General features: G+C 49.7%; 1 protein-coding gene across 1 annotated transcript in view; it reads left to right on the top strand.

Moving 5' to 3' along the window:
• The window catches only part of Ank1 (ankyrin 1), a 185519-nt gene that overhangs the window by 81999 nt on the left and 78435 nt on the right, over positions 1-25085 (top strand). The window contains exon 2 of the mRNA XM_052751837.1: positions 16828-16929. Coding sequence (XP_052607797.1) covers positions 16828-16929 — 102 coding nt within the window. The remainder of the gene's footprint in view (positions 1-16827; positions 16930-25085) is intronic.

The following is a 25085-nucleotide window of genomic DNA, read 5'->3' on the forward strand; positions in this document are numbered from 1 at the left end:
CGGGCATTCTGCCATCTCTTGTCCTCTGCATCTTGACTAGTTGTGGGTCTGTCTCTCTGCCTTAAGTGTTCATCTGCTGAAAAGGAAGCTTCTCCAGTGAGACTATAAAGCAGAATTATAGCAGTGGGGTTTTCCCTGAGAGCCTATGACCTGTCCAGCCATTTCTTGGCCCCGCCTTTCTCTTCTAGTCACGTGCTACTGTAGTACCTCCCAGCACTATAAAAGCTAGCCAATAGGGATGAAGCTTCCTGGTCAGTACCAGCCTGATTTCTCCATGTCCTGTGACTCAGGTTTTCATTGTCTCCAGCAATAGGGTCATGCCATCAAGTTCTGGGGGTTAACCGAGGGCATTAGCAGGAACCCCAAAAGTTTGGGGATCTATGCGACCTCTGTGGCCAACAACTCCAAAAGCGGTAACCCATTCCTGACACGGGGTAAAGATAGTGTTTAAAGAGGGAGAGGAACATCCAGACTTACTTTGTTACTATGTATGTTAGAGGTGTTCAGATGGACCTGGGGAGGGGGGTGTCCCTCACTGTGGGAGGGGTCTTCTGCAGGGGAGCAGAGTAGAATGATGTTCAGTATAGCTGAGTCCTTGCCTTTTTGTTTAAATAATTATAAAAAGGGAGACATAAATATTGCATTAAAAGATAATTTAAAGAGGAGCCAGCCAGAATCCACAAGAAAAATTAAATAGAAAGGTAATGGTCTCCATTCAATTATTCAGAATGATGAGATCCACACAAAATGTTATGTATGGCACCTGCTCTCAATGCCTTGCCAGTGAAGAGGAAATAGGGCAGAGATACGGTGGTCTGAGCTGTAGGGTCCAGGATGGTAGTTTAACCTGAGTTGTGCTTTGCAATGCTTTGGGGCTGAGCAGAGAGAGGGAATCTCAGAAGTCAGGGTACGTCCAGTAGATCAGCCCCCTACCATGGGCTGGAAGGCAAGAGACCTACCTCGGTCTCTTTGGTCATCACATATGATGGTTAATCTAGATTGTCAATTTGGTGGAATATAGAATCACCTACAAGATAATCTATGGTGATGTTTGCAAGGGATTATCTAGACTAGATTAGCCTCTATTAGGTTAGGTTCACTAAAGTGGGGAGACCCACCCACTGCAGGTGCAACTGTGGTTGGGGCTCTGAAGTAAATGCAGAGAAGCATTCACCACTCTCTGCTTCCTGCGATGTGACCAGATGCCCCCTTCTCCTCCGGGCTCTGTGCCTTCCCCGCCATGAGGGAATGTATCCCCTCTGGCTATCAACTCCAACCAATTCTTCCTTTCTCCAATTGCTGTTGCCGGGCATTTTGTACCAGCCATGAGACAAGTAACTAATGTATCCTTTCTGAGGACACAGGACCAGCAGGACAGGCTTAGCACTTGCCTTGGAGACCTTCTTTCTCCTGATTGGGGCAGCGTGGCTAAAACAATAGGATTGTCATTGGTGCTATAACTCCAGGGGGCTCGGTGGGAGTAGACAGGGTCAGGTCAAGTTCAGTGCTGCGAGACTCTGTTTTCCCACCGTCACCAAATCCTGGGGAGCCTACTTTCCTGTGGACGGTGACGTAAAGAGTCTGCATTGACTGTGTCTTTCACCGATGACTGGGGTCTCCTATAAATAAAGAGAATCCCCCAAAATGATATGCTAGCAGTTCCTCCTCTAAAAATCCTGAAATTCACTTTTCTCACCTCATCTAATTATACCTTCAGCCCCTCTAAGAGAACCAAGCCCAGACCCCTGGGTCAACCTTGGGTGAGGTGGGGGCAGGTTGCTTGAGGTGTCCATGTCTCTGCTGCTGCTTTTGTAGAGTGGGGGAGGGTAATAATAGTAGGCACCCGGAGGAGGCCGAGGATTAAACGTGTTATGCCATCTTTAAAGTGCTTTGAACAGTGTCTGGCTCATCCATTTCAGCTTTTCCTTTCAGAGCCTTCCCCTTCCTGCTCTTTTATCTACATTTCATTGTCACCAAAGGGAGTCATCATGGGCCAATGCTGTGGCAGGCGTCCAAATCCTGGTCCTTGGTGCTCCTTTCCTGATGGCAGACGTCGGGGCACAAGCCCCTCTGGAGCTGCCGGCCGCGATCGCTGTGGCTGGCGGTGGGCCACTCGTCTTCTGTCTCTTAAAGAAGACTTGTTCTGATATGGGAGAGGCCTAAGTGGGTCACTGTTTGGCTCTGCCTGCCCCCACAGGCTTGTCCCTTTGGGGCAGGTTTGCATTTCTAAGGAAGGGAGGAGCCCTAGCTTGCCCCCAGGGAAGTGTTACCAGTAGAACTGTCCAAGAGCACCCTCCAGTATGCCTCAAGAACGGCAGGACTCACACTGCAAGTAGTCAAGTCCGTTTAGCACCTTAAAAAAGTGTCCGTGTTGGCAGGGTGGGTGCGAGTGCCGCGTTGCAATTTCCCCAGTGTGGGTGTTTTCTCCCCACAGTAGCAGGCTGGAGAGAAACCGTCCGTAACGTTTGGAAACACCAGAGATAGTTTAGTAAGTGGGACCACCCTGGCAAAGCAGCTCACATGCGGCTCCAAATGTGTTTCGTTTCCCTACAGTTCCCTGTCAGCGGCTCATTCTGAAGTGTCAGCTTCACACACAGCCAGCTCTGTCCACAGGAGACAAGCAGAGCTATGTGGCATGGGCCCCTGCCCTTGGTGATGGGGATGCTCTTAGAAGCGTATTTATGCCCGGGTTAAAGCACTCTGGAGGCTGGGACAGGATGATTGTTGTGAGCTCAAGGTCAGCCTGGACTACAGTGAGCTCTAGAAACAGCCTGGATAACTGCGTGAGACCTCATCTGCTAAAAAAAAAAAAAAAAAAGTTAAATTCTGCACCTCCCGTCATCCCCACATCTTCTCTCCCTTAACAAGGAGGTAGGGACCATGGCAGAACTTTGTACTTCAAATGCCTCCCGTGGGCCTGGACTTGGCCATGTATCTCAAGGAGGTAGTGGAGAAAGTCAGAGAGGTGAAGAATGGGGTATGGTTCTTTCTAGATGCATGGCCTAGAGCTCTTGGATGAGAAGTAAGAAAACAGTGAAACTACCTTGGAAAACAGTGGTTCTGAGGATGTCCTAACAGGGGCCATAATAGCTCATGGAGCAATGAACAGTTTAGCCTACCAGCTTTGAAGGTGGGTTGTTTTGCCCAGATATGGCTCTCTTTAAAATGGGAAGAGATTAAATTCATTGAGATTCTAACTCAGCTGCTATGTATGGTGTCTCTGATTGTGGCAGCATCATGCCAAGACTCACATCTGTTGTTTTGGCCAAGTCTGGAAGAAGCTTGTGTTTGGTTGAGCTGGGACTCAGTTTGGTCCTGTTCATCTCTAGGAAGGTACTGTCTCCATGCTGGGCCTGTGAGTTCCAAAGTGAGAGGATCTGTAAGGAGGCCTTACCCTCTCCTCACTCCTGGTGGCCCCGAGGGGAATGTTTTCATGCTCAAGGCAAGTCATTCTTTAGGAATTCTAGTTCCCTCTTCTACCAAAAAGAAAAAGGGAGATTAAAGTTTGGATCTGCGTTTGTACAGGAAACAGTCTGTGCTCTTCATCTGGCATTTTGATGAGCTACAGTGACATTGGAACCTGTTTAAGGCTCACTATTGGGAAAATAATTCTGTCTCCTGAAGACTTGCCACTTGGTCTAATCTCCGGCCCTCTTCTCTCCAGCCTAGGGACTGGGTTTCCCAGGTGCTGAGTACAGTGGCCGCCAAGGAGGTCACACTTGGCTTGGATGTTACTGGCAAATTCTTGGTTGGAGTCTCCACAGTGCTAGAAGGGGCGGGTGTTCCAGAACATATGATATTTGAAAGATATACAAAAACATGGATTTTTCACACGAGGATTCAGAGGTATCAAAAAAAACAAAGCTTAGCACTGAAAAAACACAGCCAGCACAGACAAGTCTTCCAACTTATGGGCTCGTTCAGACTCAAATACCGCCAAGGCTGTGCCAGACAGTCGGCCTGTAACTCAAGCCGTCCTGTGTCACATCTGATTCCAGGAACTGGGAAACCCCCATGTGTATGTGAGGAGAAAGTCCTGGATTCCGTCACACCCTGACACCCCCCACACCGTGATTATCTCCAATTTGCCATAGGCCCCATGGAATCCATGCAGAGTTTTTCTTATGAGTTTAAAAATAGACTCCAAGGTGTCCAACCCTCTTAAAAGGAACATGACAGACATCAGTGCCAACACTGTGGGACCTGATACCCAGCCCCGGTCACCTCCCTAAATAGTCCCCCACATGCCACCGCTGCACTCCGGGAGGCTGGGTGCCCAGGGTTACCCTTTTAGCTACGGGGAGCTCACCACAGACTGTTAAAGAGGAACAGCCAGGGTTTTCTCTCTCTTTCCTGCTGCCCTGATATGAGTGTTCAGAGGGGCCACGTGGGCATAAGGCGGCCATGCTGTGTTTCTTATGCAACTCAACGTAACATTTAGATATCTACTTATTTTGCTGAGGGCCTCGTGCATACTAAGTACAGACTGTACCATTGAACTGCACCCTCAGCCATTCAACAGAACAAAACATTCAATGTTTTCTGAAACATCTCCTGAAGATCCTTCCTAGTGACTTGGTGAGGAGAGGGTTGGAGGCAGTTATATGTGTGAAGAATAGGACTTTTGCAGCCCTGACACTCCTGATGCCTCCCACACTCCACTGGGTGGTCCACTCCCGCCTCCTAAGGGTGATAAACCTCCTGTCTTTCTCAGTAAAGGGCGGAGTACCTCAGACACGCCCTTATCAATGGTGCCCAGAGTCCTTAGGAGCCAGGGTGACTCCCTGGATGGGTGATGAACAGACTGATAGAGAAGGGACCAGAGCAAAGCTGTCCCTGTGGATGAGCAGGACGATGCGACAAGGGGCCATCAGATGGGCCCTTGACTCGGGGTACCAGGTCCACAGAGCTGCATCTTGAGAGCTGTTGGGTAGCATAGAAAATTGCACATGGAAGACAGCATATGCAAAGCCCAGAGATCTGGGGACCCTTGGGGTCCTCTTTTAGGACCCAGTTTTTCCAGGGTAGAAACCAGATCAGAAACACTCTCTAGACGTCTGAGAGAAAGGTTTAGAAAAAGCCTCAGCTGGGAAGAAGAAAGAGAGAGAAAGGGGGGGGGGGGTGTCAGCTGTCACTGACCGGGTGCCTGCCAGGTATCAGAGAGTGGTGGGCATTTTCATGTCACCCATGTGACCCTTGGACAGGTAGACAGAATTGGTTTTGCTTCCCTGATGTGGAAGGCAATGTTCAGAAATGCGTTCTCCCTCATGGAAGCATGGCAGCTCACCTGCAGTGGGACCTGCTCACAGCCAGGGTGTAAAGCCACCCAGGAAAGCAGATTTCTATGGCTGTCAAGTGAGTTCCAAGTCTTTACTGTTTCCATGGAAAGTTATAGCAGGGCAGCTGTGGTGGGGCCTGAGGCGCTGGGATGCTGCCTTTGCCCTGGTTCATAACTCTGATGTCCTGTTTTATGGGCGAGCCATCTTGCATACCATATTAGTCAGCAAAGCTCGCCCCTATTCCTCAGCATCCTGGAGGCTTGTTGAGCTGAGAACCTCATTCTCTTGGGACTCTGTTTCAGGCTTCTGAACAAACCAACCAACCCAAAAGTGTTCTCCCAAGTTTAAGAAGAGCTAAAGAATGAATAGCCCCTGGGAAGGGTAGGGAGGGCAGGCACAGCCTATAAAATGTCTGTCAACCTGGGAACTTCCCACTTTACCGAGCCACCCACCCTCCCCCTCCGTGAGACAAGGCCTCACTGTGTAGACTGGACCGGCCGAGAATTCACTATCCTCCAACCCCAGCTCCTGAGTGAGGGGAGCAGAGATGTCTAAGCAAGTCCAGCTAGTTTCTCCTCCTCCTGGTGTGGGCTCCTGACATGGTTTCAAGCGACTCCATTCCTCGGCTGAGACCCGAGCACTTCATTATGCTTTTCAAGTGAGGGAACTATAGAAAGACTGGAAAGAATTTGACAAGCTTGGGGGAAGCTGCAGAGCCTGGGAAACTATGGGCTAGAAGAAGGAGTCTAGAGGCGTTGCCAGCAGCTTCTGCCTTTACTTCAGCCCACCAGTTCAGCTGTGAGTTGGGGAAGATCCCCATGGATGCTATGAGCAGCTATTCTGGGCACAGTAGGCACAACAAGCTTTGGAAAGTGTAGCATCTCGATGTAGGATAAACACGGGAGATGAGAAAGAGCGAGACCATATTTGTGGTCCAAGAGTGTAGTAACAACGGTGGCTAGAAACAATGTCTCTGAGTCCCCAGGGCCCACATAGAACCTCGGAAATCTACCAGTTTCCATTGTCATCCCCATGACACGCTTTTATGAATTGTGAGTCGCATTGTCTCTTCCCTTGCAGCTGGAATGTTCTGTCGGGCCTGGTCGTTTCTACATCACTTTCATCCCATGGCATATAGCATCTTGATGACAAGTAGGCATGGACTGTAAAATCAGCCTTGAAAATCAGCCCAGCTCTGTTCCAGTCATACAGAGAATGAGTAGGGAATACAGGCCGTGAGGATCTAGTCATCTCTGCAGTGGGTGTGAGGCTACAGTGCTTGGGAAAGGACACTGGGGAAATTCATGTTTCTCAGAGGCTAACTCTAGGCCCAGAGGAGCACATGCCTTAAGAACCAGCTTTTGTGTTGATCCTCAGTATTCCTTTCAACTCAGGACTCACTGAACAGCATGCCTGTGGGTGTATCATTTCTTCCCCTCTCCGACCTTGGTTGATCTTTTCCATTTGTAACTTTCAGAATCTCCATCCCAATGGGGGTATTGATATTTCCAAAATTCTTGTCGGTCCTGGGTACAAAAGTCCTTTCACAATCTCAGTGGCTTTTCCTTTGCATGCGTAGTCACGTGGGCTGTGTACAATTTCTGGCCCACTGTGGCGATCTCATCGTTTTGTCTGTGGTTGTATATAATCCATATCTTTATATACCACAAAGAATACTGGGCTTAGGAATGATAAGAATTAGATTTCAAAATTGAACTGGAAGCTTTTGGTATTAATCCTTGAATATTTCAATTGTAAGATTTCAGTTAACGCTACTTTTCAGACAGATACTCTGAATAGAAGGAACTTTATAAACAAAAGGCCATGACTGTAGCTCAGAGGTAGCATGTTTTCCTAGCGTGCACAAGGCCCTAGTTTGATTCCTAGCATGATTCACATGCACACACACACACACACACACACACAGAGAGAGAGAGAGAGAGAGAGAGAGAGAGAGAGAGAGAGAGAGATTAAATAGGAATAAATAATTCAGTTTTAAAATGAGCAAAAGATATGAACAAATACATTGCTAAAAAAGAGAGGTAGATAACAGATGTGTACCTGAAAAGATATTACTTATGAAGGTAAATACAACTTAAAACCACTGTGAGATATTGCCATATATCTATTAGGATGTCTAACCTAAGAATGTAGACCAGCAGGCAGGAGACAGATATTGACCAAAGGGCCCCAAGAAACCTTGGAAGCGATCCGTATGTTCCTTATTTTAATTGTGGTGATGGTATTCTAGAGGTATGCTAATATCAAAACTCACCAAAAAATTGTGCATGGTAAATATGCAATTCCTAATAAGTTAGTCAGTGCTTTCTGTAAGTCACGTGATTTTTCTGAAAGTAAAAAACAAAACAAGTTACTTATCTTCCATTGGAGTAGGGTGCTTTCTCTCTCTAAATATTAATGTTAGAAAGGAGCTGTGCTATCCCCTGGGATGCTCCACTGTGCTGCAGTCAGAACTGTTCCGGTAACCATAACTTATTCATTGAAGCTCTCTGTGCAGTGGCTTTGGGTAGACCTGCGAAGCAGTTATAAGGAGCACAGGGGCAGGAGATCTATAGGATGTCCTGTATTTCAGCAATGGGGAAGACGGTAACACTTGCAGTTTGGTATAGCACTGTGGGCACTTCCCAGAGTCTTGGAGGGTGTGTCTGTCTTCAAATTCAGCCTGCATTGGTGTTGGGGGGCTCCAGCCTGGAGACCTGTGATATTTCTGACTTCAAATAGATCTGGTTGCATTTGTGTGCCTCTTAGACAATTCTTGGTCAGTACTGATACTGTCTGTTTGACAAACGCCTTAGTCTGTTCTATGGTCTTCCAACCATCTCCTTTGTTCTCCTGCACTACACACTTTCTTTTATTTTGCATGTGTGTGATGTGTATGTGTTTGTATGTGGATGCATGTGTGTGTGTGTTTGGGGGGGGGGCTCGTTGTGTGAACCCATGTGTGCAGAACACCAAAGTTGTTGTTGTCAGGTGTTTTCCTTGACTTCATTTTATTTATTAAGGTAGAGTTTCTCACAGAGCCCAGAGCTTGCCTGTTAATTCCAGAGAGTCTGGCTAGCCAGCATCCCTGGGAATCCCCCGACTTTGCAACTCAAATGCTGGGATTCCATGAGGCCACCAGGTCTGTCTGGCTTTTGTATGAGTTCTGGGGATCTGAACCTCATGTTTTTATGGCAGACCTTATCTACTGAGCCATTTCCCAAGCCCACTGCCCACTTTCCTTAGGAACCTTGACAGGGCTATTCATGGAAGGATCCGTTTGGCTGGGGCCCCCTGAGCCTTTGTTTCCTGGTGGTGACCTTGGCCTGCGCTATGGACCTCTCTGAACCCAGCGTTGTCCAGCTTACAGGTGACTGAGGGCTAAGTGAGATAATGTCCATTAGTGTACAGGTGTCCTGCATTCTCATTCTTCACACAAGACACTGCTGGACAAGCCCCACAGCAGGGTTGGTAAAAGAGCATTTGTGTGGTGTTGACTGTCACTGGAGGAGAGAGAGAGCAAGAACCCATGTGGCCTGGGGCAGCTTTTCCTGACCATTTCTCATCAGTTGGTTGACCTGGCTTGTAAAAGTTATCAGTGTCACTCCCAATACTACACCAGCCCCTGACATGCTTTTGACATCTCCCCCTGAAATGACCACAGGAAAAGGTGAGTAACCGTCCCAGAGCAGAAACCTGGACACTTCAACCAGGCCACCTCAAAACGGGAGGCCGTAGTAACACGCCTGTCCTTAGCTCCTCAGCTTCATTCACTGGGGCTCTGGCACAGACTCTGGAATAAGCTCTTTAATCTAGAGCCTCGGATGTGATGGAAGAGCTGGAAATATACAAATCAGCCACGGGGCGCAAAGAGACTTTGCTGAGCTCACGCTGGCCTGCGGCGGCGGCGGGTTCCCTGGCGGCCCAGGCAGGGCGAGAGCGCTGTGCAGCTTGGAGCTCCTTCTTGGCTGCATTGGCCGCGTGTGCCCGGCTCGGGCTTCAGCAGCCGCACCTGCAGCTCGGTGGCTTGTGGGGCTCGGTGGTGGCGGGGCCTGTTCCCGCGCCCCCCACCCAATCCCCACCCCCAAACACCCCGGCGATCGTGGCGCTGCGCTTTCCCGCCTGGCGCGTTAATGGAGTGAAAATGACCCGGTGGCGTTAGCGGCGCGCAGGGTCGGGGCGCCGGAGCAGGCGTGCGCGGAGGGGGGTGGGGGGCGGCTGTATTTTTAGCCAGATGCCTCGTAAGTTGCCCGCGCGCCCCGCGCCGCCCAGCAGATAACGCCGAGGGAGCTCCGGTGTCAGCGGGCGCCGGGCGATGGCAGCACGGCCGCGCAGGTTGGGGACAGACCCCGCGGTGAGTGTCCGGCGGCGGCGGCCGCGCGGGTGAGGGGGGCGGGGGGCGGGGGGACAGGGCGCGGGGGACAGGGGCGGTGCGCGCCAACTTTCCGGGTCGCGGGCGGGGACGTGCTGGGTCTGCCCTTCTGCTGCCTCACCCCGCCGTGGCTCCGCCGGATCCAGAGGAAAATTCCTCAGGCCTGGAGGCTGCTGCCATCCTAGGCTGGGCCCAGAAGACGCCCCGCGGGCACGACCTGTAGCTGGCCGGCCGGAGCCAGCAGGCAGCTGCGCTGGGGCGTGTCGCCCCTCACTTAGCAGCAGAGCCAGGGTCCTGTGGGTTTAGCTGTAAGCGCGGCACGTTGGTCCCGACCCTGGGCCGGAGCAGTGGCAAGACTGACCCCAAGTCTTTAGAAACCCTCAAGTCCCCGAGGTCCCCTAGGGAGCAGAAATGAATGAGGCATGGGAAAGGAGATCTGTGCATGCCACAGCCCGCCTTTGTATCATTCTTGTTTTAACAATGGGAAAACTGGGGTCTGGCAACTTGAAGGGGCGCCAGGCTTCAGGCAGGTCTTCCCCAGGTGGACCCACCCAGCTTTGCACACACCGGCACCACCTAGCCTCCAGGGCAGGATGGGTCCCGCAGGGTTGTTCTGGGACCCAAAGGGAACCCAGGGCCGTCACTCACACAGCTGCTTCTTTGGTGACAGCTGATTTCCATTTCATCGTTGCCAGCTGTGGTCTCATTAGGGTTCTGGGGACACTTCGCTAAGGTGTTGACAGCCTAGTTTTCTGGAAAGAAATCATAAAAGTGTTGGTGGCCCAGACCTTATGTCTGTTTCTACATAATACAGAAAATTAACGCCAGGGCTGCGCAGAAGCTGGAACACGGTACTTTTAACGTGAGGCCTGATAGAGGCCTGGAGGAGCAGACCTGCCTTGTGCTGTCATGGGTGGAGCCCAGGTCCTCATACATTCTAGGTGAACACTCTACCACTGAGCTATCTCCCGGCCTGTCTTGCTTAGTCTTCTGGATGAGCCACCCCTACCCCCACCAACTCCACCCCTGCCCACCCAGGAACTGTGAGACTGTCTGTCTTTCCTGGAGTTCCCACAATGGCTTTGCCAAACAAGCTTCATTCTACCCGGCTTCGTTTCCACCCATCTTTTCAGAAGGGAATTGGATACTCAAGGCCTTGAGCAAGGAAGTTAGGATCTGCTGTAGGGGACGTGTAGGCCTTCTCAAAGCCCAGAGGAGGTGTGACCAGGGAGGCCACAGTGGGAAATGAAACGCTGTCCAGCCTGCAGTGAGTTTGGAGCCATGCTTGGAGTTACAGGGATGCTGACGTTTATTATCATGCTCCTGGAGTCTCACTCCCAGAACACTGGTCTCCAAGCACAAGCGTTAGAGTCTGAGTATTCCAGGTAACCAGGGTTTACCCAATTTTATAACCCTCTCTAACTGGAGTCCCAGCAACAATTCCGTTCCCTTCTTTCCTCTCCCATTTCCTTCCTTCCAGTGCGCACACACCCTCTGAAGGCAAGCTAGTGTCCTCTCGCTAGAGCCGAACGTGAGAGGAACCCTGTGAGCATTTGAAAAAATGATAGCAGAACGCTTAAGAGAGACACCCTGGAAACACACTAGCTAGATTCAAACCCTGGTCAATCCGCTGTTAGCTGTGTGAATGGACCAGTCACTTCACTTCTTTGTGAGCTGGCCACTTCCTCTGGTGAAAGAGCAAGAGGGTGAAGAACGCGCCTCATGGAGTTCTTGGGAGGAGCAAATTAACTGGTGTTAAATACTTAAAACATAAGGAGAGCTCTGAGCTTGCATTGAAAGTTCAGCGGCGTCGCATGGATTGAGCAGAGGGGATACATAAGAAAATGTATGCTGTGTGCTCTCTGTCCCAGTGCACACGTGTGCACACATACATGGGGGGTGGGCAGAAGAGAGGAAGAGGAGGGGGAGATGAAAATGTGAGGAAGGGACAAAGACACTGCATCCTGAATGGGGCATCCAGGGAGTGTGATCACCTCCATAACCAACTGAGAACGTAAGCCATCTGTGGATTGACTTCCTGTGACAGAGAGCAGGCCTTCTCTGGGAACCCCAGTCCAGCCTTCTTTCACATTGCAACCTCCCGAGGCTACATGGCAGGGGATGAATGGACTTCAAGAGGGCCAGCAACTTTGTTCTAGATGATCAGAGGCGAGGCGCCTGCAGCGTTTTGGTACTTTTGCTTTCCTGGTTGGTATTTCGGGTCAGTGTTTTCAATGAAAGGTGTTGGGTTCTTTTGACCCCTCCTGCCCTGTTAAAGCATTTTGACTGTTCCTGTGTGCATCAGGCACAGGAAGTTAAACTGGAGTAGTTGAACTAGACAGATGGGCAGTGAGGGAGGGGGGTTTGGGAGAATAAGATAGTAGAGACGAGTCTTGTGCGCCAACTAAAACCGTTGCTCTGTAGCCTGAGTGTCATCTGCCGTCTAGGGGGCACTCATGAAGGAGTGTGGAGCAAAGCCGTGCGCCCCTGTTATGCCAGTGGCCACTTTACAACTCAGCCACTGTATCTCAAGGTTTTTCTCTTGCTCTCTCCCTCTGTTTTATTCCTCCCACTCCCGACAGGATACCAGACTTGAAATAGCACCTCAGTAAATCCATTGTAGAGTTAGAGGGTGTGGCACATGGTAGCCAGTGGGAGTGACATCATTATGGGCACTTCACCTCGAGAATACCGCTGGGTCCTGACTACTCTATCCTTTAGGAAACTAAAAGGACACAAAAGGACACAACCGCAGCAACTGTACCTTGCCTCTGACTGTCCAGGTGGCATCAGTCATTCTTTCTATGTCCATTGCTCTTCATTTCATCATCTGTGAAGAAAGGAAGAGGAGGAGGAGGAGGCCTGGAACTAGATGATTCCTTTCTAGGCCTATGTTGGTCTTGACACAGTGCTCAGAGACAGAGCTGGGACCTGTGGGACCGACTTGTATTAAACCGCACCCTTTTGTGCCCTAGACCTGGTAAAATTGCCTGAATGGACAGCCAGGTTTAAAAAGCAAAACAAAACAAAAAGCAAAATAAAACAAACACCACTGAGAATACACCTTGGCATCACAGGCCTTAGTCATGCATATTGGTCTTCTTAGACCAATACTGGAGCTGTAGAATTGGGGGAATCATTCACCTCTCCGACCTCGGTGTAACCAACTCTAAAATGGGAATGATGATCACGCCCACCTTTCGGGCTATGGCTAGTGTGAGCACACTTGCCTGGTATGTGCACGGCCTCCAGTTCCATCCCCAGCCTCTCCAGTGCTGGCAAGGCACTTGGCCTAGGACTTGCTGTCATAATTGTCCTGGTTATGCTCTAAGAAGCTGCAAACACCCTTTAGCCACTCTGCTGCAGATTGGCTCCTGCTCACCTGCTTGTCTGTCATACTCTTTCCTATCATCAGGGCTTTGAACAGGCGATGGTATCTGAGATTGCTTCTATTTTTATCCCTCCCACTTTCAGGTTCTTATCCTGAATCCCATTATTGTTGTGCTGTGAAAAGACAGCTCATTGGTGGAAAGAATGCCTCTTTAACGCTCTTCTTCTTGGGAGATAAATAATGTGTTTTCCAGCTAGTTGAATTCAGAAAGCCCTTCTGAGTCAGCAGTCAGAGCTATCATCTGAGGGAGAAGCTGTGGGTCCGAGTCTGCTGAGAACTGAACTTCAAATGTTCAAAATGTTTCCTCCATCTCCAATGTCCTACCAAGGGAGCCGGCTGCAGGCCAAGGGGGGCAGGCCTTGGCCTTGCAGTCAAATAACACTTGGAAGGGCTCAAAAGATTTAGTACCTGCCCCAAGAAGCAAACAATTAAATAACTAGAGAAAAATGTGTTTTAGAAACATCTTTTAATCTACAATCAAGTTCCTTTGCCACCATTTCTAGATGTAAAGATAGCAAATGCTAAGCTGAGTGGTGGTGGCGCATGCCTTTAATCCTAGCACTCGGGAGTCAGAGCCAGGCGGATCTCTGTGAGTTCGAGGCCAGCCTGGTCTACAGAGTGAGCTCCAGGACAGGCACCAAAACTACACAGAGAAACTCTGTTTCAAAAAACCAAAAAAAGAAAGAAAGAAAGAGGGAGGGAGGGAGGGAGGGAGGGAGAGAGGGAAGAAGGAAGGAAGGAAGGAAGGAAGAAGGAAGGAACAAAGGAAGGAAGGAGGGAGGGAGGGAGGGAAGGTAGGAAGGAAGGAAGGAAGGAAGGAAGGAAGGAAGGAAGGAAGGAAGGAAGGAAGGAAGGAAGGTGGCAAATGTTAATGTCCAGGAGCAACGTCCTCCAGCCGAGGTACTCAGGGAGGCCCTGAAGGCAAACAAGATGAATGCCCAGACCAGAGTGAGACAGAGCCCTGGGGTCCATAAAGTAGCCAGGTGAGGGCCTAGAGAGATAAGGCACAGAAATGCCACAGGACATCAGAAAGGAGAGAAGCGGGCCTCCTGGCTCCATGGGACAGGTTGTGAGCGGGCAGCCTCGGGCCTTGGATTTGAACATACATAGGGGGTATATACATGGGCCTGAGGAAGACAGACTTGGGGACAGCCTTCAGTTCTCATGTTTGCTTCCCACTACAGCTTGCGCTTGCTGTTGATGGGGGGAGTGGTTGGCGTTGGACTGTTTAGCAGTGTTTGAGATTTGGTGGTCATGGACTGCACATCTTCTGAGTTTAGGGCGGCTGAGCACTAGCATGCCTATTAGTTTTCTGCAGCCGTGATGCCAGCACACCCAAACTAGGTATCGTAAAACAATAGGAGTTTGTTCCCCACCAGGCAGGATAACCGAAAGTCTAAATGAAGCCAGAGCAGGACCACACTCCTTGCACGGGGGAGGCTTTTCTGTGTTCTGTCCTCTTCAAGGCCACCTGGCTGATGGCTCCAGCCCCCTCTCTGCTAGTCTCCTCTGGGTGTGCCTCTGCTTCTGCTTTTCTAAGGACACTGCGTACTGGATTTAGGGCTGGCCTAAGGAATCTAGGCTGATCTCATCTCAAGAGCCACAACTTCGTGACTTCTGCACAGACTCTTTGCAAATGAGAATATAGCACAGACAGTAGGAATAAGGGTGTTGACATGCCTTTGCGGGCACCGTTCAGTCCACTACCGCATGCTCCCCGAGAGTGTGCCACAGAAAAAGGAAACAGACTTACCTACAGAAGGGAGGACATCCTCGGTGGGGTTGTCTGGAGAAATAGTTTGCCGCCTGGCCGCTCTGACATGTTAAGTGCGCTCTTGCATGTCTCATGTGCTGAGTGCTGTGCTTATCCTGCATTACCTGTTAATTCTTGGAAGTACTACAAGGTTCAAAAAAGCCTTCTCCCTACTCTGTCTTTCAAATGGGGACCCAGGACAGCCATAGTAAGCCTTGCCTGCCCGCCAGTCCTCTGTGACCCCCCCCGTCTTGTCTGCATTGGCACTGTCCCCTCCTGCCCGGACTCTCACTCTCCGGCTGGTATTCATCTTTTCTGCAAACTGGTGCTCTGGGCAGCAGGGTCTTGCTCTACGTGTGTCAGGTGACCAAGGGACAGGCAAGGAAGGGAAGAAGAACTGTGCTGGGCACCTACTTGGCAAGGGCCACAGGAAACCAGCAGGAAAGCTAGGTGGTTAAGAGCCTGGGATTTGGGACTGGAGAGATGTCCCAGAGGTTCAGAGCACTGACTGCTTTTCCAGAGAACCCAGGTTTGGTTCCTGACACCCACATGGCAGCTCACAACTGTCCATCATTCCAATTCTGTTTGCATACTTTCCAACAAAATACTCATATACAAAAAAACTCTTTCAAAAAAAAAAAAAGAGCCTAAGATTTCAGAACCATGCTGCCTACCTTGGAGTCCAGCTGTACCTCTTAGCTCAACTGTGACCTTGCACCGTCACCTCAGCTCTCCATTCTCCAGTGACTTCTCGTGTGAAACAGAGACTGCAGTGTTATCTGTCGCGTAGGGTTTTTAACTGGAGAATAGTATCCACACATGTTGTTTACTTCTAAAAACACCAGGCAAAGCCCATGCTGGCTTCTGTGCCTGTGTTGCCGAGTTGTTGGCACTGGAGCCCGCATGATATCCTGATCCCCAGCAAGAACAGAGAACCAGTCAGGCCTGGAGGTACAGCCTGCCTGCAGTCCCAGTGACTTGGGAGGCTGAGACAGGAAGATCACAGGTTCAAGGCACGCCTAGGTTACAGAGAGTTTGAGGCCAGCATGGGAAACTTGATGAGGCTCTGTCTCAAAATTAAAAAAGAAAAAAATGGTGGGTGTGGGGGTGCTGGGGATGTAGTTCAGTGACAGAGTGCTTGACTAGCATGTGTGAGGCCCTGGGTTCAATACCTAACAGTGGAGGGGGGCGGGAAGGAAGGCTCTCTAGCTCGGAGGCAGCCAAACCCAGCCATGTTGAGTGTTCGCCATTGGAACTGGTTTGGGATCTTTCTCTACTCAGTCTTTGCAAGGATGATCATGTGTAAAAGTACCCAAAGGGAGGGACGCCTAAGCTATAGGGCCTAGTTAGTTGTTTTCACCCTTTGGGCTCTTTTGGCTCTTTGGGGGCCCACCACCCAGTTCCCAAATAAGTCACACACGGAGGCTTATTCTTTCTTATAAATGCATGGCTTTAGCTTGGCTTATTTCTAGCAGCTTTTATTAACTTAAATTAGCCTGTCTACCTTTTACCTCTGGGCTTTTTCCTTTTTTTACTTCTGTATATCTTACTTTCACTCTTATTCTGTGGCTGGCTGTGTGGTTGTGTGGCTGGCCCCTAGCATCCTCCTCTCCTTGTTCTCTTGCTCTTTCTTCTTGTTCCTCCCAGATTTCTCCTCTGTTTATTCTCTCTGCCTGCCAGCCCCACCTATCCTTTCTCCTGCCTCACTACTGGCCATTCAGCTCTTTATTAGACCATCAGTTGTTTTAGACAGGCAAAATAAAATAGCTTCACAGAGTCAAAAATGCAACATAAAAGAATGCAACACATCTTTGCATCATTAAACAAATGTAACACAGCATAAACAAGTGTAATACACTTTAAAATAATATTCTACAACCATAAGGCAGCTGCACACCCAGACCTGGGGTGCTGACACCACAAATGGAGATGTTGTATGGACCAGGGTTTCCCAGTAGGAGGAGATGACCACACAGGACTGTAAGATTCTTGCCACATGGGGACACTCATGTCCTGCTGTCTTCTTCCACAGGCCGATGCTGCTACCAGCTTCCTGAGGGCGGCACGCTCGGGAAACCTGGACAAGGCTCTGGATCACCTGCGCAATGGAGTGGATATCAACACCTGTAACCAGGTCAGTGGGCTGAGACAGCACATCCTCTTGGGAGAGGGGTTCCTGCCTGGTGCTATGTCCTGAGAGCCTTGGAACTCGCCCTGCCAGACCCTTCTCAGAGCCTCAGAAGTCTCTGGAGCTTCTGCTGAGATTCACCCTATATTGACATCCTTCCAGCCTAGGTCCCATAGAAAGGCTGCCTTGCCCTTTCAGTGGGACTCGGGCTCAGGTCAGGTCAATGCAGCTTCTTGCTGTGGATCCTGCTATTGCCTTAGATATAACCTTTGAAAATGAGTGTAGGAGGAGCCCTAGACTGATGCTGGAGCAATGGAGGAAATCCCCGTTATCCATGAGCAGTCCTTTGGGTCCCTGGGCATCTGGAAGAGAAACAAGTTATTCGGGATACAACCCTCTACTTTCAACCTCTAGGAACTTGACCACTTCGGGGACCTCCTACAAGTGGAATCCATAGTGTTTGTCCTTGGGGACCGGCCTCTTCCCTTTAGCACAATGTCCTCATGTTTGGTGTGAAAGAGGCTTGCTTGGGATTCCAACAACAGCAACAAACCCTCAGAATGCAAGTGTCCACCAGCCTCTGTGCCCTGCCAATCATCACCTCCCTGCCCCTCCAGGCCTGGCTGAAATTGTAGGATACAACCTTCTCTTTCCCAGTGCCAAGATTCCTTTAGGGTTGAGTTGGCCTTGTGCTGGCTTCAATCCACAGCTCAAAGAGCAAGGAGGGTAAGGCAGGTGCTAGGTTAGGAGATGATTGTGATTCTGCCCGTGGCGGTGAACTTGGTGTGGTGGTGGCAACAGTGTGTGAGTTGGACTTGAGTTGGCAGACTGGGTGAGGAAAAGGATTCTGTCACTCCCCCATATTCACTTCCCACCCAGAAAGACCCCCAGCCACACACACACAGATTCCTACATACTCAGGGGCTGAGCCAGATGCCTCATGTGGAGGGAGGAAAGGCTGGCTTGAAGTTGAGAATGCTGAATTCATTGCTTTGAGCAAGGAGGCAGGACTAAGGCCTGGGGACAAGGAGGAAGTCTTGGATGATGGGTCTGAGAGAGAAACCAGGCATCCTCCATTCCACAGCCGGGAAGCATCCTCTGGACTGAGTGAGCAGCCCCAAACCCCAGGGTCCCCGAGGCTCCCTGTGTCCTAGCTTCCATGCAACTTCAAGTGGAATCAGGACCCTATGGAGGCCTTCCAAGGGCTAATCCTCCTGTCTCAAAGCAACCTCTGAGCTGACATGGGGCAGCTGTGTGACAGAGGCTGGGCCTGGTTGACTGTGGCAGTGGAGGGTTTGAGGACATCAAGGAGTGACTTGTCTTGAAGGCCCTCCTGTAGGGGCAGCTGCCATCTCTAGCTTTCCGTCTTTATCTGTCTTGCTCTGTGTGTCAGAAGATGAAGGCAGGTAGGCATTATTGGTACAAGGTCAGCATCCTTTCTCTTGGGCTCAGCCCCTGACAGTGCAGGGCCTGTGTGTGGGTATGGAAGGGATCCTGTCTGAGGTTTTATTCTGGAGACTTGTCTGCCACCAGCCCCTTCCCTTTCAAAGCAGACACTGCCTGCCACACCAAGGAAATGGAAGGCTCCAGGGACTAAGATAACCCACTGCAGTCCAAAGCCCACTGTCTGTGACATACACTTGCTGTTTGCAGTTAGACACGGGCTTTTGTCCTCTGGTCGGGGCCTAGGAAACCTCTGAAATGTTGGGCGTGTGATGGCAGTAAAACACCGAGGCTTCACTTTATATGAACATGCCCTCCCAAAAAAGTACTCAGGTGTTTGCCAAAAGAGGATAATTACTCTAGGTCTCGTACACAGAGGAACTTGGATTACATAAGAGACATGAATACCCAGGACAGATCTATTAGATCTTGTCACCATTCTACTTACAGGAAAGAAGACACACACACCAAAGTGCATATGTATCCCCACGTGCACCAATGTCTCCATAATGCCCGCTTTTGTCCTTTATTCCAGCATCATTGGGTCTTGAGGGCCACCCCCACATCCCGTGTCTTCCTGTGTACAGGGACATAGACTAGTCCTGCTCCTTTACTCCTGTGGGCAGGGAGAGCTGATCACTGAAGAATCCTGCATGGCTAAGGCTCTGAAGGAAAGGTCTAGGACAGTGGTTCTCAACCTGTGCGTTGCAACCCCTGTGTGTGTGTGTGTGTCAAATGACCTTTTCACAGGGTTCACCTAAGGCCATCAGAAAAACACAGATATTTACATTATGATTCATAACGGTAGCAAAATTACGGTTATGGGGTAGCAATAAAATAATTGTATGGTTGGGGGTCACCACAACGTGAGGAGCTGAATTAAAGGGTTGCAGCATTGGGAAGGTTGAAAAGCATTGGTCTAGGATGTTCCTCTAGGATGCTCTGAGTAGATGAGTAGAGAGGAGCCTAACTTAGAGGTTAGAGAGGCCTTAAGGTCCCTTACCTTAAGCAAGAGATAGAGGACTGAGAGCCGAGCTGAGGCTAATGAGGGGACAGCCAGCATGGGTGAGTGCGGACTGTCAGGGACCCAGCTGAGGTAAAGCTGGACAGAGCTGCATCTTCCCGGTAACAAGGGCTTGACATCATGCAGCTGGACAGCATACCCCAGGACCTGACAAGTGTGTGCATGTTTGTGCATTCTGTACGTGCATCTGCCTGCTGCCCCAGACTTTAACCCCAAAGTTGTTCATTGGAGGGGATGGATTTGAGGGAGAGAGACAGAGTGGTGAGGGTAAAAGCTTAAAGGGGCTGATGCTCACCAGGAGGGGGAGGGACATTTCCATAGTGAACAACCTGTGCAACTGTATTAGTGCATCCTGGTTGACTATCTCTCCTTGCAGATGGCATGTTAAGGATTTTGATCTTTATACTGAGAGCAAGGGGAAATGAGCCTGGGATTCTAGCATAGGAGGACTGTCACCAGAGGTGTGCTGTAAAGGATCACACTGGCTCCTGTGCTCCAAACAGATGGAGGCCGCACAGGAAACAGTCGGAGGGCCAGTCAGTCACAGGACTGCTGCAGTAGTCCAGAAGAATATTGTAGGTAGCTTGGGTAAAAGTCATGGCTCAGGAGAAGAAATAGAGCCAACCAGCCTGGATCATGAACTGGAATTGGGGGAGGGACTTCCAGAAAGACCCTGGGAACCATCCATGGACAGCAGGTATCCTGGGAGCACGCAGTATGTGCATGGTAAAGTCCTAAGTTGAGTAGTGTAGGGACTGATGACAGTGGAGACAACCAGCAAGGAGAGGCTTTTGAGGCTGAAACTCAGAGCAGAAGGGACCTGAGACGGGTCCCCACCAGTAGTTCATTCTGGCACCATGAAAAGGGACATAAGACATTCAGAATACAATCTCACCGTCTGTAGTGTTTACTAAGCAGCAACTGGGTGCCATCTTCCATTATAGGTGCTGCACATGCCTGACAGAGTACACAGGCTGAGCATTATATGCTAGTAAAGGAAAGAGACAGCAGGCAAGGGTATTGCTAATCAATATCTTTATCCGATGATTGATACCTAGGAGGCAAAACCTGCTTTAGGCATGTTCTTAAGGAGATAACTCTTAAGAGGCCTAGACAAAGAAAGAGAGAGAGAGCCTGATGGGTTCTGGGAATGGCATTCCTAAAAGAGGGAAAAGGGTGGAAGGCCCTGAGGCAGGAAGCACTTACCTTGTCTGGGAGCAGCAGGAAGGATAGTGTGGCTGGGCTGGGATGCGCGGAGATGTTCATACTCCCACCAACCCCAGCTTCACACATCCTGCTTCTGCGTCATCCAGAAATCACTCTGTAGAATCAAATGACACAGTGTGGAGACTATGGTGATTAAGAACAGACTGTAGGATGAGCTGATTGGCTTTGCACACTGCCAGCTAGCCACATGAAAGAAGCAAACTGTCAGAACAATCCATGCTCTCTCTTAGAGCGGTCAGGTCAATATGGCACCACCGGGGCTGGGGGGTGGGGCGGGGGGCGAGTCATGCACTGGAGCTGAAGCAGCAAAAGACCCCCTGGGGTGGACCCAACAGTGGTACCCATGCAATCCCAGTGCTCAGCGCTTATGGTGGCCAGGTGCTACAGAACCAGCAATGGGTAAAACCACGACCTGCCCTCTCAAAGAACTGAGCAGGAAGCCTCTCTGCAGCCAGGACGACTCAGATGCAGCATTCTCCTGGCTGCGCAGGAGCCAGAAGAGATTTTGATGTCTGCCACACTTGCTTCCCGAGCTGTTGTGACACGCCTAGTGTAGGCCAGTGACAGGTGACTGAGCCCCACATCATGTCTTCCATTGCTCGTGAAACAAGGGACTGCAGAGGAGGCGTGCAAGGGTCCCGGTGGCGTGCCAGGGGGTTGGGGGTGACATGCAAGTAAAGGAGGGTGAGGAGGGTGGCCCTCCAGCCTGGGAGACTGGCTCTAGTTCATCACAGACAACCTGCTGTGCTCTCCTATTATCTGTGAGTTTAGAGCTCCCGACAAGCCTAGAATGGCATTAAACCACGTGGTTCCAAATTCCGCCTATACCCGACTGTCACATGGAGACCCTTCTAACTGCTCAAGCCTTGCCACCTGGGCGCAGCTCTGGGTAGTGATGAGGGGGAGAGACTGTATTGTCCCACATCTGGTACTGTGAGAGTCTGGCTGTCACCAAAGGAAGAGGAGGAGGCAGTGCAAGGCCCCTGCCTGTGTGCTGGAGCCCGCGGCACTTCTGTTGAGAGTCTGAATTGTTTTTAAAAGGGAAATAGTGTTTGGGGCTTAGCAGGGATGGCTCCATTTGATGTTCATCTTGCTGATTGTGAGGGCCGACGGACAGCTGGAAAGCAAGTTGTTCTTTGCTGCACGTAGGAGTACGTCATGGTTTGGTTTCCTCATTGTGGATGTCTGAAGCGTGTCCCTAGTCTGGCCACTTTGAACGCCCACTTCCGCTTGCAAGGTGGCCAGAGCCGGTGCAGGAAAAGTGAAGCCAAGAGAGGCAAAGAATCTGCCAGCTCCAGCACCAGCTCCAGCCATGGCCAGATATCTACAACACCAAAGCAGAGGCCACCACTGCTTAGACCCACCTGCCTGGGTCGGGTTTCATTTTTTTTCCTTTCTTTCTTGGGAAGGAAACAGAAGGGTAATTGTCTGGTTCTGCTTTATAAAGATGTCCATTTGTAGCCAACAGAGCCATCTCCCACATCCCTGAGCCTAGGGAAGGGGAGCCTAGCATCATCAGGTGTGTGGAGTGCGTGCATTAGTGATTGGCACGCACCAGCACACACCCTGCTGCAGCTGTGAAAGGGTCCTCAAGTGCTTGGATTATACACATTAGGGATTAACTCTGAGCCACCAACGATGTATCTGGGTCACACTAAGGAAAGACAGAAAAGCACTTTCTCTTGGAGTCCTTTAGCCAAGGGCAAGTCCAGATTTGAATTCTCTACTTCATGTTCCCTGTGCTGTCTGATCTCTGTCTGCCTGTGGTATGAGTCTCAATATCTCCCTGTTTGAACCTGTTTGTCCCTGTGCCTGTGTCTGTCTGTGCGTGTCTCTGTGTCTGTCTATTGTATGAGCTGTGTGTGTCTGTCCTGTTTTTATTGAACAGCAGAGCACATCACGTGGGGAAGGAATGAGACACTTTACAGAAGTCTTTAACAAACTTTTACAAGGGATTAAGTCATTGGCTCTGACCAATCCCAACTGATTGAGACAATAAATATTGTTTATCAACCAATATCCATAACTTGTTGCTGTCAACCTGTATGGTAGATTTTAGGAAGTTAATTTAGGACTTGCATTGTTCTGGGTTAGGAGAATGGAAGAGTACATAACTCATGATCACAGCTATGCATTGTCTTAGGTTGTAAAAGCTGATCCCATGGGAAATCCAAGACAACTCTGAGTACATAGTAGGACATCTGTCTTAAGCCTTGAGCGACTTCAAAGTGTATTATTAACTTTGGCTGTTGAGGTCCAGCAGAAGTTCTAGTCTCTTAGAATGTTGGAGATGTTTTCGTAATATTGCATTGCCACAGTCAGGAAGGGAAACAAATCCTCCAGTTTCATGTTGTGATCTGATGGCTGTGATTCACAATGTGAAGACCAAAAATGGTCCTCTTACTCATGAGAAACTTCAGGGAAAAAAGAGAGGCTGCATGTGTGTCGGGGTGCATGGAAGTGCATCCAGCTCTATGGGACACACTCCATTTGCCCAGTCAAGCTAGGACCTGATTACAAATGAAGACAGGACCTCAGAAAATCCAGGCCTCTGGAGTATAAAGGCTCAAGAGCAGATGTGTGCAATTGTATGTGATGGGACCTTTAGAGAGGCTCTTCATTGCTGTTCTAGTGCTGTGATGAAACACCATGACCAAGATAACTTATAAAAGGAAGCATTTAATTGGGGGCTTTCTTACAGTTTCAAAAGGTTAGTCCATGACCACCCTGGCAGGGGGTGGTGGTGGTAGTGGGCAGGCAGGCATGGTGCTGGAGCAACAGCTGAGAGCATACATCTGATCTGCAAGTTTCAGGCAAAGAGAGTGAAACAAGCCTGGCATTGGGTTTTTGAAACATTAGAGCCCAACCTTAAGAGTGATGGTTTGAGTAGGTATGGTCCCATAGACTCATGTGTTTGAATGCTTGGCCCATAGGGAGCAGCACTATAAGGAGGTGTGGCCTTGTTGGAGGTGGGCTTTGAGGTCTCATGTATGCTCAAGCCATGCCTAGTGTGATACAGTTGCTTTTGCTACCTGATGATCAAAATGTAGAAATCTTAGCTCCTTCTCCAGCACCATGTCTGCTTACATGCTGCTATGTCCCACCATAATGGAGAAGATAATGGACTGAACCTCTGAAACTGTAAGCCAGCCCCAATTAAATGTTTTCCTTTATAAAGTTGTCATGGTCATTGTGTCTCTTCACAGCAATAGAAACCCTAACTAAGATACCCAGTGACACACCTCCTCCAACAAGGCCACACCTCCTAATCCTTCCCAAACAGTTCCACTAACAGGGAACCAAAGTTTCAAATATATGAGCCTATAGGGGCCATTCTCATTCAAACCACCATAGAGACTATTTCTAAGTTCCATGGGAGCATGGTTCAGTGAACTGTTCGCCTTTTGAAAACAGGGTATGGATATGATAGAGAGGCAGATAGACTTGCTAAGAACAATGACCCTCTCTCAACTCCAGCCTTGAGGAGACTGCCCTCTCTGGTTGGTGGAGGAGTCCTGAATGCAGAACTGCCTGGATTGAAATAGGCTATGGATATGACTGGGCCTAGAATTCTTACATTTAGTGGTGAACTTGATACTTTTCTCATGGTTTACAGGCATCTCTCTCCCATCCATGTCCTGACCAGGCCCAGCCTTGCTTCACTTTTGAGATAGAGCATGTTCAGGGTGGTATGGGTATAGCTGTATATAAGTGTGTCTATGGATAGGCATGTTCAGGGTGGTATGGGTATAGACTGTATATAAGCGTGTCTCTGGATAGGCATGTTCAGGGTGGTATGGGTATAGACTGTATACAAGTGTGTCTCTGGATAGGCATGTTCAGGGTTGTATGGGTATAGACTGTAAGTAAGTGTGTCTCTGATTTTAGTTTTGATTTCCTAATTTAACAGCAAGATGAATGCATACTTCGCTTAAAAATCAAAACTGTGCCGAAATGCATGACATCTGAAAGTCTCCCCCTCCCCCACCATGCACACCATGGTTGGCAGTTTGGAGGGAAGACTGTCATGCCTCTCTCTGAGCCAGCAAAACACACATCCAAAATGTTTCCTGTGGATGGTGATTGCTTAGTTCCTAGGCCAGCATGATAGCCAGACCATCACTTCCAAGACGTGTCGGTTTAGATGAATGGTAAGACCAGTTAGAAGCCTCACTCCTCCCCAGGCTTCTTCCTCTAATCCTGCTGCCCTTCCTTGGGAGGTGTGGTTCTCTTGATTTTTAAAAACAAAATATCAAGATCTCGGACATAGAATCTTTCTAGTACATGGGAGATATTCTTAGCTGCTGAGCTCAATTTCAGAACCCATTCTCTCATTAGCTTGAACTTGAACATCCTCCCCCTCCACTCCCAAGGGCCCTGAGACCTCAGCAGTGGGTTTGTTGCTGAGCTGTGGGATTTTGGAGCATGGAGGCCACTGCAAGTTTTGAGCAACCACACAGCAGAGGGA

The sequence above is a fragment of the Peromyscus californicus genome, unplaced genomic scaffold, assembly GCF_007827085.1.
Source record: "Peromyscus californicus insignis strain IS unplaced genomic scaffold, ASM782708v3 Scaffold_23__1_contigs__length_62951481, whole genome shotgun sequence".
NCBI lineage: Eukaryota > Metazoa > Chordata > Mammalia > Rodentia > Cricetidae > Peromyscus > Peromyscus californicus.